This window comes from Heliangelus exortis, chromosome 1, assembly GCF_036169615.1.
Source record: "Heliangelus exortis chromosome 1, bHelExo1.hap1, whole genome shotgun sequence".
Classification (NCBI taxonomy): Eukaryota; Metazoa; Chordata; class Aves; order Apodiformes; family Trochilidae; genus Heliangelus; species Heliangelus exortis.
The window spans coordinates 58,818,816-58,839,706 of NC_092422.1; the positions used below are offsets into that span (position 1 = coordinate 58,818,816).

At 41.7% G+C, this 20,891-nt stretch overlaps 1 protein-coding gene across 1 annotated transcript; it reads left to right on the forward strand.

Annotated features, from left to right (window-relative positions):
- Positions 1-46: 46 nt before the first annotated feature.
- Positions 47-20,136, forward strand: LAMP1 (lysosomal associated membrane protein 1). Its single transcript, XM_071744051.1, has 9 exons — positions 47-274; positions 9,417-9,535; positions 10,869-11,082; positions 11,189-11,350; positions 14,930-15,150; positions 17,158-17,280; positions 18,118-18,187; positions 18,357-18,527; positions 19,121-20,136. The coding sequence occupies exons 1-9, from the start codon at positions 223-225 to the stop codon at positions 19,258-19,260; spliced, it is 1,272 nt and encodes a 423-aa protein (XP_071600152.1). The 5' UTR covers positions 47-222; the 3' UTR covers positions 19,261-20,136.
- The last annotated feature ends 755 nt before the right edge of the window (positions 20,137-20,891 follow it).

Sequence of the window (20,891 nt, forward strand, 5' to 3'; positions counted from 1 at the left end):
ACGTGACGGCTGCTGGGCGGGCCTGTGTGACGTCATCGGCCATATGACCGGCCGGGGCCGTCTCCACTCTCCTCAGCGCGGTGCTTCGCCACCGCCTCCGCCCCCTTCGCCGCCGCTGCTCCTCCTCCTTCTCCTTCTCCTCCGCTCGCACTCTCTCTGTCCCTGTCTGTGTCTCTTTCTTGCGCTCCCGCCGGTGCCGCCTCGCCCCTTCCTGCCCCCGCCATGGCGCGACCCAAGGGCGCGCGGGGGCTGCTCGCGGCGGCCGCCCTGCTCGGTAAGGAACGGGGGAGCGGGACGGGGCGGGAGGGGAGCGAGTGGCGCAGCGCCGAGGGGTCCGTCACCGCGGCCTGCAGCGTCCCCGGGGCACGACGGGGACGGACGCGGCACCTGCGCGTCGGCTGTCAGTGGAAACCTCCTGGGGGGATGCCGGCTGCCGTCGCTATTCCGGGACGGCGACTCCGGCTCGGGGGTCGCGGGCCTTCTCGGGGGAAGCGGCGCGGTAACTCGTTGCGCCGGGGCCTGGGAACAGGGCCGGCCGCGGGGGACCCCGGCTGTGGCGCCCGGCTGCTGGGTCCTTTGGAGAGGTCGTCACTCCCCGCACCGGGCCTCTGCGGCGCCCGGGAGCCTTTGACAGCTGCGGAGGCGTGAGGAGAACGGTGGAGGGACGGCGGCTGCTGGTGCTGCTGCTCTTGGGGAGAAAGCGTGTAGCGCCCGGGAGCGGTGATCTGAGCATCTGTCTGCGCTAAATCGAGGGACAGCGACCCGGAAAGAGCCTGAAAACGCGCCTTTACTTCTCAGGAGCCATGGAAATGCAGAACTACTGATGTCATTGCTTGCATGTAGCACTTCTCAGTAGGGCCTGTGATGCTCCCTTACTTGACAGCTTTCATTCTGCCGTGTCTTGAGTGAAATCGGAAGTGTCTCGTTTTAGTGCCTGCATGAGAAGGTTTGTTCGTGCAGCAGGACTGTTTTATGATGAAGCCTCTCTTGCTTGTTTACTGGTAACTACCTTGCTTTAGGCTTCTTGTCTTGAAAGTCATATCATGCCACGCTATCAGGTTTCTGAAACGTGGCTCTGGCAGCAAAGGGAACTTTTTCAGCATCTAGCAACGGTTTCCTGAATAAAGCAGCAGTTGAGAATGGTTATCTGCTGTCATTTTGGAGATGGACAGCTTTTGAAACTCTTCTAGTGTTTCTTTAGGAGTAAAAATTTCCATCATTATTGACAACCTGAAAGGTATCGCACTCTAGGGGCACCCAGGTTTTTGTGAGCCAGCCTAGGGAGCACAGTGACTCACAGGCCTGCTTTACAGGGTTCAGAGAACCCTGTTGTTATAGAGAACATCTTTGTATAGCTTCCTTTTGTTTGCGTTTCTAATCAGCTTGTGTAGTTTTTAAATGGTACTACAGATAATATTTCCTGGGACTATAATAATCCTCCCCTGCTTAATTAGAAGTTGCAAACAGAATTAAGTGCATTTAGCTTTGTCACTTTCTGGCATGTGAAATCAATTTCTGAAGCTGAGGCAAGGCTAGTTTCTTTTACTACAGAGTAACTATTTACTGACAACCAAGGGTTTGTACCAATGTCTAGTAGCTGGGTCTTCCTGCATAACTTTAGCCAGCTTTGTGGTGCAAACAAAGACCCCTCCTTGGAGTGCAGATATTCTTCACCATCTTCAGCCTGAGTATGGGGCTTGGGTGGTGGTGACAGGAAAAGGATGAAATAATGAGAAGATAGGAGCTGAATTCTTTAGATGTTTGTAGCCTTTCAGTCATTTGAGTGAACACTGATGAAGTTAAGGTAATGACAGGAGGCTGAAGGATTAGCATGGGTGGGTCAGATGTGAAATCTTGTTTGGCAATGCCTTGACTTTGTGACAATGGGAATGTGGTTTTTTTTTTCCTCCAGAATACTTCACCACATCTTACTGTTTCAGTTTTCCAGTCACATTGAACTGCAAGCACTAAGCTCAATATTTCATATATCAGTGATCAATTTTCTCAAAATTTACTCAATACAATGATAAATGCAGGGAAAAGGGCCTGTGGGAAGTGAAGTACCTGCCCTCAAACTTAGCTGTTGCATTCTGAATTTTGAGGGAAGCTGGTGCTTGTTTGCTGTTGAGCAAAATGGGTCAGTTGGGTTGTGTGCCAAGCCCAACAGAGCTGCATGTGCTCTTCGAGTCCTAGAGCACCTGTAGCTTTTTCCTTACTGGAACAAAAATAAGAGAAAACATTTCTGAAAAGTTTACAGCTAAACATAGGTTCAGTATCAGTGCATAAATAATGAAGTGTCTGAGACTTGGGGAAGGAAAAATGAGTTGGAAGAGGTAGCGTGATGCCATTTCAGACTTATTGACACATAATCCACGTGTTTCTATTGCACAACTCTGTCTGAAGGGGAATTTCAAACCTTGCCACTAATGTAGCGATAGTTGAGAGAAACTTGGGTAATAAATTCCAGCCAGTGAGTAATTTGATACTGTATTGTTTTCCTCAGTTTTGGCACTGATGGAGTTGAGCTGTATGGAGCTGTGTCTGGGCATAAAATATAACCACTTTTATGTTTTGTGACTTTTTAAAAATGTTGTTTTACCAATGCTGCCCTTAACATAATGTTTGCTTGGTAGCTTCTTTAAGTGTGTTGACACAGTCTCTAAGGATCTAAATTTGTGTACTAGCCCGTTGTCAGGAAATAGGTGATGACCTTGGCAGCTTTTCTGACATGTAAAGTAACTTCTTATTTGCAAATAAGATCTGTGCAGGCTCCTTGGCAAACTACTTTTGAGATCTGTTCCCTAGGTTTCTGTCAGGATGACTTAAAAGTTTCACTTGTGGTGTAACCTGCTTCTAGATTGTTCTATAGTGAATAAGAGGATTTCTAATCAGTAGCAGATGATAAACTGAGTAACCTCTAGGTCCAGAGGAATCCCACTTAAAGAAAATGATGTTTTGTTGAGAATTTAAATACTGTTATCTCTTAAGCCTTTTGCATGTCTTAAAGATAACTTATTTTTAGCGATAAGAAGGCAGGCCTTGCTTTTGCATCTTTTAGATTAACTGCTCCAGTTTATCTTTTCTCTCAAGTCAGGTGATATTTAGAAGCTTCTTGAGAGAGCTTGGTGCCATAATGGATTTCTTCCTGTTTATTCTCTTAAGCTTGGCAGGAGACCCTTTTGGGTATGTGAGTGGCAGTAGTTAACACAGCTAACTTTGAACACTTGCATTATCTTAATTCTAAATTGTAGGCCTACTGTTTTTAAATGGAACTTATGTTTTGGTAAATGAGGCATCCGTGTTTTTTGTGCATCTCAGGGTAGACTGGTTGGAAGGCTAACAGTTTCTTAACCTTCTCTTTCACTTGCCAACACCACTGGCTGTCAGTACAACTTTTCCTACTGTAATTCAAAGTGTGAGAGTGTTAGTAGCACCTTGGTAGTAAAGTACAGTTTCAAACATGGTTTAGTTTTGTGCGGTGGGCACTTGTCTAGCTGTTGTCTCTCCAGTGTTCAGGCTTGAGCACAGTAGTGCATGCGTTTTATTTTCTTGTATTAAACTTCAGTGACTTCTGATTTCTTAATAAGACAGAATTCAGTTGATGTAATAAAGGAACACCAATATGTCTTCCCCATGACAGGGTGAGATCTGTTCTTGATAGGAGTAGGAGAGTGGTTTGCTCAGGCATTTATTACCCATTTTCCAACATGCAGTCCTCTGGAGAAGCTTTCTTTTTTAATTGTCAGCACTGTGGTTCTTGGGGCTGCTTGGGGCTGCTGGCTACCTTGAAAGGTGTGTGTCAGTTGTGTGGTGTGACACAGCAGGTCTGACCAGAGAAAGTGCAAAATGGACTTGTCTAGATGCTGGAAAAGCTCTAGCCATGGGAGTTCAGATCTCCCAGTAGACTTACCTAACCAGCTGCTCTTAGGCTAGCCCAGGACTGACTTCCTCTGGATTGGAAAACATAAAGAAGCTTCATGTGATTAAACTTGATGCAGTTGTGCAATCCTCTGGCCTAATGGCTGGTGTACACCTGCTAAAGATCCTTTCCTTTTATAGTGCTTTTGTACTTTCATGAATTTATAAAGACAGAGGTTATGTATCTGCAAGGGTGCATTAGGAAACAATGTTTCTGCCTTAACAGAAATCAGCAATATCAAAACCATAATCTGAGACTGCATTAATTTGTCCCTATTCGTTAGCAAGGATGTATCTTCTAGCATTGGATCAGGAACTTGATATAATTGGGTGCTGTGTCTGCACAAGTGCAGCTGATTCTCTTCTCCCCTGAAATACTCTAATCTGTCCTTGATTTAAGCTCTGTTCCCCTTTTCCATAACTGTGGTTGTGTTCAGGTTTGTCTAGCAGCAATTGAAGTGAGTCCAGCCTTGTCTTTTGGTGGTATATTTTCCAGGTAGCCAGCTTTCAGTTTTCTGGCCCCAGGTAATTATAATTTATGATTTTTAGGAAGACCACCCTTTGTCATGCAAAGTGGTTCATACATCAAGGCTTTCAAGAGATTTTCTTGCTTTCAGTTGTTCCCCAGAAATGTTATGGTTGGTAAATACTGTAGTCTTTTGAAAAGTAGATTATTTTTTTAAGTTCTGGTTTTCTCTCTAGTATCCCAGGGTAATGTCAGTCCTGGATCCTAAGCAAATGGTCTTGGTTTTCTGAGAAAGGGCTTTTACCAGGTGTCCCTCTGGGAGTGACGCTTACCTTGGAAGACAAAGTTACTAGAAGGTCTAGAAGGTACAGAGGGGTAATTCCTCAGGGAGTTTTCCATTTTCTTTTCCAACATAGACTTAGGGATTTAAAGTGGTGACTAAGGTCACAACTTTGTTCACAAAATGGCACTCAGATGACAGAATCCATACAAACTGTCTGAATGATCAAGTTACTGGGCACTTCTGTACGGTGAGAAATAAACCTTCTTTAGGTAAGAACCAGCATGTCACCTCCTCGGATTAATGCCTTCTTGATAGCAGCACTTACTATGTGGACACTAGAAACCCAAAAAACACCTGGGCAAAGGGTGCAGGGCAACACATCAGCGCTGTAGCTCAGGTACAGAGTGCTTGTGTAGCACTGGCACCAGTTAGCAAGCACGCCTTACCTTCAGAGTGCTGCCGTGCAGTAATTGCAGGGTAAGCTGTAGCAGGGCAGAGTAATCGGTGTGTCTCAGCAGGCCGTGGGTGTGAGCCCCTCAGCCGCTGTTGGGACGCTTGAGAGGAGCGATTAGCTGGGCGACGCTGAAGCTGTGGTTTTCCTTCCTGATGCAGCAGTCACTCAGCTGAACTGCCGGCAGGCCTGTCCACGAGGTGCGTGGATCACTTAAATACTGATGGTGTGGAATGTGTCCCAGTGGATTTGGATGGCTCACTGTCCTTTAAGAGGGAGGAGGAAAAACGATGTAAAAGTAGCTTTTGTGTTTGACATCCTTATTGTCAGTATTCTGTGTTTCTATTAAAAATTGGAGACAAAGTAAATCATTAACCGTAGTAACTCAAGTCCTCTTTGCAAGCAGACAGTGTAAACAGTTGCCATTAATACATGCTTGCTTTTTTAAAGCACAACCACCATTAAGCTTTCTTCCTTGGTAGCTTTCCATTATATGGGAGAGTAACCTAAGGGTAGCTGTGCTTGGCTAACAGGATTTCAGTTATGAAAAGGTTGAAACCTGGAAGCATCTTTATGTGGCTAAGAGGTAGGGAATCCTGCCATTCCAAGAGCCATGTTCAAAAAGGCTCAGATTTAAGTTGTTCAAACGTGCTAGATTGTTTTGTTAGCTTTGTAGTTTTCAATTTAAAACAATCTTAATATTTTTGAGGTAGATATATTAAGATAAATTGTTAAATAACCAAGGAGTTCTTGGTTTTGGTTAACTTGTTTATTGTGTCTCAAGAGTGTTAATATCTTTTGAGGTAGGTATGTTAGATAAAGAAGGATGCAGGATTTAATTCAAATGTCATATTTAGCTGTTGCTGCAACAGTTTTGCCTCCAATCTTTTCTTGTGTGAGACTACAATTTCAGAAATTAGCTATAAAGGGAGATTATCTTATGATTTTCAACTGAATATTTGCAGCTAGAAAAAACATGTAAGCAGCCCTTTTCCAGAATTAATTGGAATCCAAAGGAAGCATCTGAACTAAGTGAGATCTCCGTTGCTAGAACATTCTTGATGATTGTTCTACTAGATCTCCACAATGTAGTATTTCCAGCCAAGTGAAGATTGTACTTCACAAAACTTAGTTTTTGCTATTGAAGAGTCTAGGAGCTACTCAGCTGTGTAGATCTGAAGTACTGCACTCGCTTTAGCACAAATAGTTGTCAAATAAGGTGCTGCAGTTTGTAAGGGAAACAAAGTCTGAAGTGAAGAAACTGGGGGTTGTATCAGTTTTTGTGTTAAATAGCAAAGAGTGGTATGGTTCTGAGAAGTGGCAGCAGTGTTACCAGCTTGTAGATATGCCATGATAAAACTGAGCAATACTTTTTCTAACTTAATTAGGAATATTCCCAGGACAAATCGATTCAGTATCAGTTTGCTTTTCTATATTCTTGACATTTTCACTGCAGGCTCTTACTATTTGTGTGCTGGTGATGATTCATGCATTAATCACTAGTTGACACTGAAACTGCCTTCACAAACTCAGCAGCTGCTTTCCTGCCAAACCCAGCGAGCTGTTCCTCTGCCGTAACCGGCTGGAGTGAAGAGTAGGCAGGACCTTTCCTCTGGTCTCCCAGTTTCTTCTTTAGTGTTTTGTTTTGTTTTTAATTTGCCCCTGTGTCCCTTACCTTTCATTCTGTTTCTTTTACATTCCTCCAAGATCCTGGGAGCAGATGATGCTGCAGCACAGTGGTCTCTCTGCTCACCATCCTTGTGCACGCTGACTTAACTCCCAGTGAAACAGCCCTTTTGCCACTTCATCCAGGACAGCTCAGTGTCGCGTGCTTAATGCTCCTGTCTCATCACTGAAACTGCAAATCCAGCAGCTGATGCTGAACATTTCTTAAGGAATGGGAATTTAAAGTGTTTGTTCCACACTAATGAAATCAGGATTCAAGCTGTGGTGTGAACTTACCCTTGCAAAAATCTACTAGTTATGCAGGTGGTATTTTTGACTCTGTTTTTACCCTGTATTCTCTATTACTTAAACTTGCTGAGGGTGTTTTTTCAGCTCTTCATTCCCAGAATGTCTTCCATTTGGTGCTTTCTGTTACCTAGTCTTGTCTGTTGTTGTCATCCGAATCCTCTGCAGTGGGCAGGTCTGTCCCATTTTCCTTTAGGTCAGCAACATTCTTCTTAATTATTTTTCAGTCTTCTTTCCTCTGCATTTCTTTTAAAAATTGTGGGTTTTTTTCTTCTTTCATTCTTTTACTGCCTGTTACTTTATTTTTAGCCCTAAAATTGCCAAGATTTTTAATATCTATCAAACAAGTTGGCAGACACTGAAGGTTTTCATTCTAGCACATTTTCCATTGGTAACGTTAGATTGAGTAGCCACGGACTCTTACTCCTTGCCTGTGTGCTCTTTTCTATGTTGTGCTAGAAATCTTCAGGAAGATTTCTTTCTGAGAAACCAAGAAATCTCAAAAAATCTTCTCAAAAACAAGTGCTTGGGTAAAATATAAACAAATTCCAGATGTAAATTCAGGTTAAAGGAAACTCTGCAAATTGAGGCTTCCCTGTAAAGGAGCATTGACTATTTTTAGTATTGCTCTGAATTACAATAAATAACATCATCTTTGTGAATATATATTCCTTAATGAGCATTATGAACTGGGAGTAAAGTCAAAGCTAGGCCAATTTTACTTTGAAATATCAATTTCCCACATTATGCCTTCTAAAGCAATTTCTTTCATCTATATCTCCATGTCTAGATTTTTTTAAGTGGGTAGTGTGTGAATTACATTTTGGCCCCCTTTAATGCCTGGGGAGGATATGTTGTTGCTAAGGGAAAGGCAACAAGGGAAAAAGCTTGGGAGTGCCAAAGAAATTGTTTCCAATGTTCCTACAACTGAAGGGCCTTCTACCAAAGTCCAGCTGCCGGAAGTCCAACTTTTCCTAGTAATTGTCCTAACACAATAATATGCACTATAGTTTTGTAGCAAAAAGCTATAAAATTGGGTTTTACTTTTTTAAAAACTTCGAGGGGTCAAGCTAGCTAAAGGATAATCCTTTAGCTGAAACATTTTGCTGTATCAGCAGTTGAATGGATTAGCATGTTTGACTCTTTAAAGCTTACTTGCTTGAGATAAATGGATGGTTTATATCTTGTAGCTGCTTTTTTTTGTGTGTGTGTGTGCTTTCTGCAAGACAGAAGTTGTTGCAAATGCAAGCTGATAAATTGCTAACAGGCAAGTGGTGTGTGTGCGTGTGTGGTGGTGAACTGAGAATCAGAAAAACAAAATACTGTACAACAAAGAACTTGCACCTTGGTAAGGTCTTGGGAGCAGGAGCACTGTCCAGTTAGCCCTTACAACTAATGAAGGATGAGAGAGCCAGCTTTCTGGCTGTATCCAGCCTGCCACAACTTGTCCCCTAGGTGAGGCTTCATTGTCAGTGGATGCTGGCCTGAGTCTGTGCTGCTGTTGAAAGGGATGATCCTGTGCTCCCCTTGCTGCATGTCCTTACCCTGTTATGGTGATATTAACATGGTTGGCTGTCCTAGTACTCTGAGCACTGGGGCTTGGAGGGAGAGAGTGGGGGGAAAAGCAGTGATTTTTTTTTTTTTTTTTTTGTCAGCAGCTCAGTCTGAGGTGGTTTTGAACCAGTGAGGAAAACATAATCTCAGTTTGTGCCAAGGTCTTGGCCCCCATCCTCCTCTCAAGTGCAGAAAGCACGATGACATTAAAGAGAAGTTCTCCTGGCAGGGGTAGCACACTCCATCATGCTATTTTTGGCAGTCCCTCCAAAACATCTGCAGTCAATCCAAGCTTTCTAAATGCTGCATTCAGTGCACGTACAGCTGAGTGTCCTGGTACAGCAGGAATGAAGGCTCTGTGCTGTGCTGTGCTGTGCTGGGGGGGAAGGCTGAGTGCTATAGGCATGCAGGATCAAATATGCCAAGTCAGTTCTGGCTGGAGCTTTCAAAATAGTTGCTGTGTAGGGTGAACACTTGAATATCTGCCTTTAAAAGTATGACTGGTGTTTGTTGCAACTTTTTCTTACCCTATGAGGAACTAGCATGTTAACAGTTCTGGTTTGGGTGTCTTTGTTGTATTATAAATGCATTGTTAAATTTTTCCTCTGTGTGTTAGTGATGTTCAAGCTAGTACAGACACTTTTTATGGCTAAGTTTCCAAACTCAACTGCTGTTCAGGATGTACTCCCAAAATGTACAGTTGTAGTTATTTGTCTCTTTGAGATCAAAAGTAGAAACGTGACACCAAGTTAACCAATTAACATTTTAAACAGGCTTTTTACAGGCTTCCTCTTCATTTGAAGTGAAAGATTCAAGTGGCAAAGTCTGCATATTCGCTGATCTCACAGTAGCCTTCTCAGTGGAATACAAAATGGCAAATGGGCAAAAAGAGGTAAGGAGCATATCTCAGTGACTGTGTCTAACTTGTTTCTAAAATATCTGGTGTTTCTTCATTTGTGCAGTATTTAAACTTTAAACAAATGTTTCAGCATGGAAAACTGCTTCCACAAAGATTTCTTCCCTCCCAGTCATGTTGCATCAGCTTTTCTTTATTACTGATGTTTCTTCTAATTAAACAAGGTTAAAGCTGTGTGAAACCACCACAAAGGATACTTCTTGACTGAATTTCTCCTACCAGTCCTATTGGTAGCTAAAAAAAGCTTTTGTTGGAACTGTAAGGGCAAAAATGCTAGTGGACATCTTTTGGTGAGCTTAGCCATAGTTACATGAGCTAAATTTGAACTGAAATGGCTGTTGGCACATAGCTTGTAAACTTCCTGAACTCTGTCATCTTCTCACGTAACAAATCTCTAGCTTTCAGTGCATCTACAAACTATTGCAGTACCTACAAGTTGTTCCACATTAGTAGCAAAAACCTGTTAATGGAGAGTTAATATATTTTATTTACAAATACTCTGATTTTCAGTTTACTTTTTTGGTATCTTTACTACTGAATAGGAATTGTTGATTGTTTTTCTTTCCAGTCTCATTGTGGTTACATGTTTTGGGTTACAGTAATCTTGTTGAAGATTATTTTTTTTCCTAGCTATTAGTGTAATATGAGATAAAAAAAAATCCCATTACTTTGCCAGTGGTGCACTTACTCTGTGATTAGAGCTGAGAGTTACGTTGTGTAGTCCACTTTTCAGTGGTGCTGATAAAGTGAAATCCTTCTGACAGTGGTATACAGGTTTGCATTCAGGTGTGACTGCTTTCACAACGTGCTTTTGGCTGTTTCTTCTTTTAAGTAGTAAGCTCAAAACTTCCCAGTAAACATTGTACTGGTTTTCAGGTAAGAAGTTCTCAATATGTGATAAAGTATTATAGCTAAACTGTGTAGGCTGTACCATTTGCTTTTGTTCTTACTTAATTGTAATCTGAGAAGTGAAGCTTAAATTCTCCTGTCTTTTACATGTCTAGAGTTTGCCATGTTTGATGTACCTAGTACAGATGTACATGCCAATTCATGCACACCCCAGTGCTAATCTGGGGTGACAGTGGTGCTGTATGTACAGTTTTGTCCTCAAATTTGAGAGGGCAATATTAGAAATCCAAATGTCAATGCCCTACTACTTGTTATATACAGATATGTAAGTAGATATTGTATGGTATATATGAGTATCAGATGTATGTTTTGCAAAAGTTGATTAAGGTATTTAAAAAGCAGTGAGGAAAAGCTGTTACATCATCTCATTACACGTGGTGTTTTTTTTTTTACCCCACAGTTTGCACAGTTTTTCCTTCCACGAAATGCTACAGTAGAGCCACAGAGTTCCTGTGGTAAAGCTAACACATCTCATCCACTTCTGGTGTTGGGCTTTGGAGCAGGACATTCATTAAGCCTGAATTTCTCAGAAAATGTAGACAAGTACCAAGTTGAAGAGCTAGTTTTCCACTACAATCTGTCAGATGCAACTTTATTCCATAATTCAAGTGCAGGTAAAATGAAAACTTCCAGTTCTCATTGTGTAACATCTTTCAAGATATAATACCAGTATATGTCTAAATACTATTCCATACTAATACAATGTAATCTTTTTTACAGGAGGAGTGAAGAAAGTATCACATAAAACTACTATTCAGGCAGATATGGGCACAAAATACCAATGCATCACTTCCACACACATCAATATGAAGAATGTGAACATTACTTTTAGCAATGTTACATTGGAAGCCTATCTCACAAATGGAACTCTCAGCATGAACAGTAGGTATCTTATAGCAGAAACTGCACTTGGGGAGCTTGTGTTTCCAACAACAGATTATTGCTTTTCAAGTTCTAACTAATTGTATTTAGATGGGTACAAACTGGGTCTAAAGCTCTAATAGCAGGATCTTTTGAAATAAGGTTTTCTGAGGTTTTCTTCATAGGAATGGCAGCACCCATGACTAGAACATTGTGCACTGTGTCCCCATGGCTTTGTACAGGTATTAGGGAAGATTCCTTGTGTTCATGAATATTTATGGATGTAAACATGTGCTACAGTTGGTCAGCTGGGCATATGGCCAAAATCCTCATTTTAGAAGTATCTGATAACTTCAAGTATTATGCCTCTGTCAAAGTAGTTTGAACTAGTTACTGTGTGCTCTGGGAAAAATGAGGGATACAATGGCAGACAGTAGAGAACTGGTCCTTGGGGAGCAGATGTGTACATCTTCCTACAGGAGGCCTTATATAAGCTGTAACAGAGATGACCTTTGTCAGGCTGAATCACAAAATGACTTTTGGTCCTGATTGTATTGAAAAGTATTTTGGAATTTCACTGCTATCATGATTTGAAGGCACACTATGGTGTGTTCATATCCTTTGCTGTTGTGGACACACTCTTTAGTTTACAGGGCTCTTGATGTCTAACTCTTTGCCTTGCTGTTGGGCCAAGAAAGAAATCTGATCTTACCTGGAAAACAGAAATTTTCTTTCTTATGCTGGTAATCCCACTTAGGTACCTATTGAAATGCATCTTAAAAGCTAGGGTAATCACTGCTGGCATGTGATGGATACGTAGAACAGGTGTCTTCTATAGAAGTATCTATGCCTTCCATAGAAGTATCTATACTTTGTCCCATGTCTCTGAAAAATAATTCACCTGATGTGTGATACTAGAGGACCTGATGTCTTTTATGGCTTCATTACATGACCAGCTGAGATTTCAGTGTGTCTCATTTTGTTAATTAGTCTTCTCTATTCTGTGAACTAATTTGCAGGACAAATGTGGACCTACATTTGTAATTTTAAAAAGATAACCTAATTTGTTACTCCAGTCTTCAGACTCTCATTTTTAAAATGTGGTATCTTGATGCAGTTATTATACTGGATAAGTATGATGAGTGATCAGTTATCAGCATGGCATACAAGCCATGGTATGATGAAAAGCTGGGGTTTGACTTCTACATAACTTCAGTAAAATCTCTCTGCTGTGTATCTTCCTTTTAACACCACTTATTATCTGTTCTTATCCTTTGGTTAAAAAAAAAAATCAATTTTGAATTATTTTGGGACGGTGTTCCTTATGCAACACAAGTTTCTCAGCATTTGTTTTCTATTTCTAGTTAGTAATTTTTAAAATAAACACTTCAGTTTGCCAGGATCACTTCTCCCTGGTTGCTTTTCTCCATCCTGTGACATCTTGGTGAAGCTAACAATTCTCCGAAAAAAACCCATGTGATTTTCTCTGATTTTGGAGTAGGCAATGTTTGTTCTGAGCTCAAGCTATGGAGGATTTTCTTATTTATTTGTTTCTACATTCCTGCTATCTGTGGTGCCATGCTAATTTTTTATTTAATCATCATCTGTAAGTTTTTAATACTTTCTTGGGACTACATCCAGACACATTTTTCTATTCTTATTGCACAGTGATCTCTCTTTGCTCAGGTTCTTAAAGAATTCTCATCCTTTTTTCAGGTCTTTCCAGATAAGTTACTTCTTCCCACTCTTGTATGCTTGAGACTTGCAGTGTCCTTTTGGCAGCTAGTTATTGATAAACCTGAGATCTGGAATGCTCCCTTAACTTTTTTCCCTGCAGCTCTTTCATTGGAGGATATTTCTACTGGTGATCTGGGTAAAGTTCACAGAAGGAAGAGTGGTTGGTGTTCATGGTATCTGTGCATCACTGGTAGTGGCAACTTCTGTCAGTGTACCTAGAAGTTAGTGACTGGGGTGACAGTAGCAATTATCTGCAGCTCTGAAGAAAAGGAGGCTCTCAGTTTATCTGTTGGTAGCTTTGTCAGCTTCTTTCCTGTAATTGTTAGGAAAAAGATACCAGATTTTGTCTCATTTCCCAAATCTGTCTTTAAGTGTTGTGAGGACCTATGCTGTAAATCAGTAAAAACTGTACCAAGACTCCACTTAGGACAAACTTCCACTTGAAGTAATTTGGTTGTTTTCATCTCTGACTTGAGTAAGAGGCTGGATGTGTCAGGTCGTGCAGATGGAGGGAAATTCTTCACTGAAGTACCAAGTAAAGCAGCTATTTGATTTCTGTATTAGGAAGTTACCACATTTTGGGATCTGACCAGTGTCTGTTAAAATGATCTACAAAAGATAGGTCACTCCTTCATTCATCTACCTTCTCTTTGCTCTGTCTTTCAGAAGTAGAGCAGAAGCAGGAAAAAAAAATGCTGTGTTGGAGTCTTTGAGTTCAAAATGTGTGATTAGAGTGACTCTGAGCCATAATAGAAAGTGAAGTTGCTGTTTAAGTTCAGGGGCTATTTATTAGATATCTGGTATCTGTAAGGTATGTATGGAGTAAATTGTAGAAGTAGGCCCTTGGAGTCAGAATTGACTGGTGCTGCAGTTGCTGTCATCCTTATAAAGTTACAAGTTTTTACCCTTGACACATAGAGATGACCTTGGCTTGGAACATGGAAGCCTGTACTATAGTAATGTCTTTGCTGTGACCTTTGGTTTTGGCTTAGATGTTCAATGCAGGAATCTCCTTTGCTCCCAGATCAAGTTAAGATCTTGCTGTCAGGTGTTTCAGAGTACTCTGGCAAATAAATCAGTCACTGTTCTTTCTGTCCCTGTTTTTTGCCTTGGAAGCTGCTGCTGAACCAGGTGAAAAGAGAAAGTGGTTTTACACAGGGGGGGTACAAGACTGGGGGAACAGTGTTGGGTGGCTACTAATGTAGGACTAAAGGGAAGGATGGATGGGACACCCAAAGGAAGAGGATATAGCAAAACCTTTGCCATCAGAAGCAGTTTCTTTGATTACCCACAGTAGCATTAAACATTATTTGGTCTCTCAAGGCCTCATAGCAGTGCTGTGGCTCTTCTACCCTTAGCAAAGGGATTCTAAGTTACGTAGGACCTTCACAACTTGGCAGTGCAACCAAAGGAGGACACCACATCTCCTGGGACACCACTTTTCACAGTGGCCAGAAGTGTTCCTCTGCTTCTAGCACGAGTGCCCCGAGTGTCTGAGGGGCAGTCATCTCAGCCCTGCTTTGACATACTGCAGGAATTCTGGCTCTGTCAGCACAGCAGGACCTTGTTTACCTGGCTTGATGGCAAAGTGAAGTAGCAAGTGCAAATAAAAGCAGAGGTGGTCTCCATGAATGTCTGTAAATAAGAGCTGAGGTGTCATTTTCACATATGGGGTTTTAAAACTTTTCAAACTTTGTAACAAGAGTTTAGGTAATGCTTGATCATTGTTTCTCAGCTTTTATTACCTTCAATTAGGAAAAGCTACTTGAAATTGTATCCTCCTTCCCCTTGGGGACTGAAAATTCAGGTAGAGCCTCCTGCTGCTTTAATTTGGTTGGTAATAACTGTTTTCTTTCTCTCCAGAGACAGAATGTGCTGAAGATATGATCTCTACTACTGCTCTAGTGCCTACAACACCTAAACAGACAACTGGTAGCCATGTTCCAACAGCTACCCCAGCACCAACTGCCTCATCCGCAAATCCTGCAGTTGGTAAATACAATGTTACTGGTCCAAATGGAACCTGTGTACTTGCCTACATGGGATTACAGCTTAATATCACCTATCCAAAAAAAGATGAAAAGGTATATATATTTTTCTTTCTTCAAAGCCCTTAGATTCCTTCTTTGAAGAAAACTCGGTAAAATATTGTAGGCTTTTTTCTTGAAAAAATCCCAGTTCTTAATCATGTTAATCCATTATTGTCCTCTTTGAATTGCTTAACTTGGACTAGATTAGTGACAAATCAAGCAGTTCTCTTCTACTGAAATTGGTCATTAAAGGTTTTTCCAGTCAGGAAGAATACTAAACTTGTCTGTCAAATCTAGTAAGCACACACAGCTTTTCCACAGAAGCAGTAAAAATTATCCAGATATGAGATGGGGCAATCCTGTTATTGAAGATGCCATTTAAACAAGCTTTTAAACTGTTAAATAAAATACAGCCATTTGGCCTGGCACACCTGAAAATAGTGAATGACTATTAGAAGGGAAAAATACTGCTATAATACTTATGACTGTGAAGTTAAGACAGGATTGTGACTTAGTTAACTTTACCATATCAATGTCTATAAATATCTAGAGGGTCAATGTAAGGAGGATGGAGCCAGAGTCCTTTCAGTCCTTGCCCAATGACAGGACAAGGGGCAATTGGCACAAGCTGGAACACAGGAAGTTCAATTTAAACATGAGGAAAAACTTGACTGTGAGGCTGGCAAAGCACTGGAAGAGGCTGCCCAGAGAGGTTGTGGAGTCTCCCTCTCTGGAGACATGCAAACCCTGCAGGGATGCAGTCGTGTGTAATGTGCTCCAGGAAATCCTGCTTTAGCAGGGGGTTGGACCAGAGGATCTCTAGAGGTCCCTTCCAGCTCTGATTCTGTGATTTTTGTGAAGCCAGCATCAAAGAGGCTTGGCTTTGACTTCAATGCTTAAGAGCTATTTAGTGGCTGATTTCGACAGCAGAAATACTACATGGTTTATATCAGATCCAGCCCCAGCACAAGTTGTTTCCCTGCACTTTTAATGCAAAGCCCAGCCTGCCAGCCTTGTGGACAAAGCCAGTACCTGCTAACCAGTAAGGCAAAGCTAGGAGCATAATCCCAAAGGGACTGCTGAAGGAGAGATAATGACCACAGGTCAGCAAACCTTTATGTTCAGTAAAGCTTTGTTATGGGGACCTGTGATCACAAGTGGCTTTTTCCTATCCTGGGGCTTAATCTGTGGTAATGAGGTCAAGTGCAGGCAAACAAATGGTGGCTGCTTTTGTATATTTTAAGTCAGATTTCAGTGATAAAGGTGTGAGGAGGGTGGTATCTCCTATAGGTTTTAACTGCTTAATGCTGCATGTGGTGGTGCAGAGGAATCTGTTGCATTTATGATGATGGTGGAGAGAGAAAATCACGAGCACTGATAGCTGGAGTGTGCTGTACACTAGCTGGCTATGATGGACTGTGTTCTAGTCACCTTAATTGTGTGAAATTCCTTAAGCTGTGACCTGTATCATGGTGTTCTAGCTCTGTTGGAACAGCTGATTCCAAGTGTGATGACCAGTGAGGAGGTGACAAATAGGCTTTCCAAGTCACATGAGGGTCAACAAAGAGCTACTGAAGGTTTCTATTGGATTGCTCAGCAAGTGCATTTAACCCATAGCCTTTGGTAGATACAGGACAGTAAAAAATCATGTACCATGGGCAGAGCTAAAGCATTTTGTGCTGAAGTGACGTGCAAGATGGCCATGCTTGCAGGCAGTTCCCTGGATTATGTTAAAGCACTGTTCTGTAACTTGTGCCTGTGTAGTGGTCATTATTTTTCCTTATGCTGCTAGAACCAAAGAAATTTAGTATGGAGAAAGCAGTAGGATGCAAACAGTGAGGGCTGCAGAAAGGTTTTTTTAGGCAAAGATGCCCTTTGTCCTCTGTACCAGTCTGGTAACTCAGGTGCAGCTTACACCAGCCTGTAACTTCCACATGTATCTGCTCAGTTGTGTGCAAACTGTGTTGTGTGGGTGTGCATACAAGCAAGCTGGAAGTCAAGTGAACATATAGTAGTGTATTAATCTCTTCAAATGTCATAACTGATCCTCTTTTTTCATAGATGGGATTGGATTCACTGAATTTCATACCAAATACTACAACTTCTTCTGGGACGTGCAGCAGTACATCTGCCTCTTTGGTTCTGACTTTTGAGAAAACAAGGATTACCTTCCACTTTGCACTGGTAAGAATCTAGACAAAAGCATGAAAACTAATTGGGGCAAGTACAAAAGAAAAAAATGCAACTACAGGAAGGGTAATAAGTAATTCTTTTGGTTTAAATGCTAGGGTTTAGAGTTAATGCTTGCTCACTGTCGTGAGGAAAGAAATGCATGTATGTATACACATGGAGGTATAGACAGACATCTGTTTCGTTTGAAATGGGAATTTCTTTTAGGAATATATTGCCTAATCTCCAGTGCTTCTCACCCAAGCTGGGAACAGCTCTTTTGAAGCAGAGGACTAGCCTGCGACAAACAGGCATTTCATCTAAACACACAAGCATGGAAATGCTCATAAATATTCTGTATACAGCCCAACAGCCATGTGTGCTTGTCTTGTCGACTCCTGTGGTGGCTGAAAATCCTGTCTGCTGCAGTCCCACCCCTGTGCTGTGTTAGAGCTGTGTAGCCTTGAGGACTGAACCCACTGTGTCACCTTTGTGCTTCATACTCGTGGCATTGATCAAATGAGATCATTTAGACCCTTGCTATAAAATGACTCCCCACACCTCCGTGGGGTACCAAGCTGCTTCACAGCTTTATCTCAGAGGTGAGATCACTGCTCTAGCCTGGTTAAGGTGTGGGTGGGAATCAGGTCAGCAGTCTGAGGGGTGACAGTGCTCCTTCCTCTGCCTCCCTTCCCTCCCCCAAGGTAATGTTCCCTAAGGTGCATACCTGCTGTAGCTTTTATATCTCAAAGTGCAACTAAGCTCTTTGTTTGGATGCTGTTCCCAATTTATGTTGTACAGTATTAGCTTAAATGACAACTACTGGTTTGTTGTTTTTGGTTTTTTTTAAAGAATGCAAGTGCTGAAAAATTCTTCCTGCAAGGGGTGGATGTAAGCACAACTCTGCCTCCTGAAGCAAAAGGTAGGGACTTTTAACAAGTCTCCATTTTCAGAAACAATTACTGCTAACATCAAGGGTTGCCTGCATTAAATATTGTTGTTACATGTTGGGGATAAATGCATGAAATTTAAGCTCTCTGAGCTTACGGCTCCTGCTCTTCAGGATTCTGTAATAACTTTCTCTTACACAGTTCCACAGTTTGAAGCATCAAACAAGAGCATGAGTGAGCTGAGAGCTACAGTAGGGAACTCCTACAAGTGCAGTGCAGAGGAGAATCTGCAGGTCACAGACAAAGCCCTTGTCAATATATTTGATGTCCAGATCCAGGTTTTCAAGATTGATGGAGACAAATTTGGTGCAGGTAAGAGGTTTATGTTTGCAGGGGCAGGACACCTAAGATTTGGGAATTGCATTTTGATGTAAACATAGAATATTATGTATTCAAATGTCAGCTTGTGGGTGCCATCCATGCCCTATTACAGATGTTGTGGGGGCTAGTGCAAGAAGTATGTAAAAAGTTTTGAAATACCCAGGGCTTCTTCCTTGAGAGTTAAATAACAGCTTTACCTTTCCCTCTTCTGTGCAGACAGCTGTATGAAAGGGGCAAAGCTCTGGGAAGTTCCTGACTCTTTCTTTTAGTTAATTTTTTCCTTTGTGACTGTGGTTAATGCAAACCAGCTAGGGGAGGAGTTGCATTGGATGTGTTTATGATGGCTTAGGCTTGTGCAAGCTCTTGTGAAGGAAACAATTATTATAAATCTCTATGTTGTGCATACAGCTAGTTAGAATTTCATCCCAAATGACCATAGTGGACCTGGCTGCCTTTGGGTTGTTGGTAAGATGAGCTTAGACATTGACTGAAGGCAGTTTTATCTATGTGCTGAGTGCAGAAGCTTAAGTTCTGGTTCTGTTGGTGCATTAGTGCCTAACCTGGATCTTTTTCTCTCCCTTCAGTGGAAGAATGTCAACTGGATGAAAATAACATGCTGATCCCTATAATAGTTGGTGCAGCCCTGGCTGGTCTTGTTCTAATTGTCCTAATTGCTTACTTGATTGGCAGAAAGAGGAGCCACGCTGGATATCAAACAATTTAATGACTTGCACTAAAACCCAGTGTAGATGAAAAGCAATTGCAAGAAGCTGGGAAAAATAAAAAAACCCACACATTTCCCCTGAGCTAAGAGTGATAATGTAAGGGAACACCTTTTCTTGCAAATTGCTTCTTCTTCAAGTCTGCTTTATTAAATGTGAAATCATCTTGCAGCATTTAACTATGCAGAGAAATAACCTGAAAATTCTGGTGTTTAATTTTGCTAACTAGTTTAAATATTTACCCACTTAGAAACAAGCTAAAAGTTTTTAAGGGTGCTTTTTTGGAATTGGCATATGGTCATGTGAGCTAAAGATTCCAGAGAGGGATGTTGCTAATTCACACTGACTCAATTTCAGAACTCTTAACAAAGGGAAAAGGTGCATTCTTCATACTGCTGCCATCCAGCAATGATGTTAATTATACTGGTGATGCATTTAAAGAAATTTAGTAACAACTGACAAAATTGAAATTTAAAACCTAAACTCCACCTTGTCTCTTAGGAGTGTATTTTTTACTAAGCTTTAAACTCAATGCCTGGCATATGCAGGGTGTGAAAGATGCAATACTCAAATCTTACAGGAACTCTTTATGATTGGACAACTCCCCTGTTTGATATTTTTGATGCTCTGCCAGCTTGTTAGGAGCTGGTACTTTTTTAAAATGGGTGTTATTTTTATTTACCTTTTTTTGTAAAGTGATTTCAGTCTCTTCTGTTGGAAGGTCCAGAGAGATCCTGTTACTGCACATGTGTACAATATAGATCTCAAACTGCTGATTCTCTTGCTTTAAACTTGGCTGGGGGGTTGTACACTTTAAGGATCAGTTCTTATGTATGCATTGCCTGTAACAATGCTAATAAAGACACTTTTTTTCTGTATATCTTATTGTTGTTGATCACTCTTAAAACATTTGTCCATTTGGTAAATGCTCAAGTCTTGGTTTTAGCTCTACTTTGCCAGCTTTAAACAATCCTTCATGTGGTTACGTTAAGCAAGCATTTTGTTGGTTTTTTTTCTCAGTGGCACAAAGGTGAGGCTTAATTGTGTACAGGTCTTCCGAAAAGTCCCTTGTTTTGGACTTTGTGGGGGGGAACAGGCAAAGCTTCTATGTATCAGTAACCTGAGATGTGGAGAAGTTAACTCTTCCATTAAACTGCTGCTTGCTGAGAAATGCCAGTACGCTGCTCTGCACTGCTGACTGAGTGTGCTGCCATGGTCCTGGTGTGAGGGCTGTGTGAATGACATCTTAGGCTTTGTACTGAGGTTGGGATTCTTACAAGAATCTCAGAAATGCACAGTCTGCTGAGGGCTGTGTGTGGTGTAACGTGCTTAGGAAAGAACATTTGTGTTTAAAGCTTCCCTGGCTTCCTCCTGCAGCAGCATGAGGAGAGGCTGAGGGAGCTGGGGCTGTTCAGCCTGGAGAAGAGGAGGCTCAGGGGAGACCTCATCACTCTCTACAACTCCCTGAAAGGAGGGGGTAGCCAGGGGGGAGTTGGTCTCTTTTCCCAGGCAACTCTCAGCAAGACAAGAGGGCACGGTCTCAAGTTGTGCCAGGGGAGGTTTAGGTTGGACATTAGAAAGAATTTCTTTACTGAGAGGGTGATCAGGCATTGGAATGGGCTGCCCAGGGAAG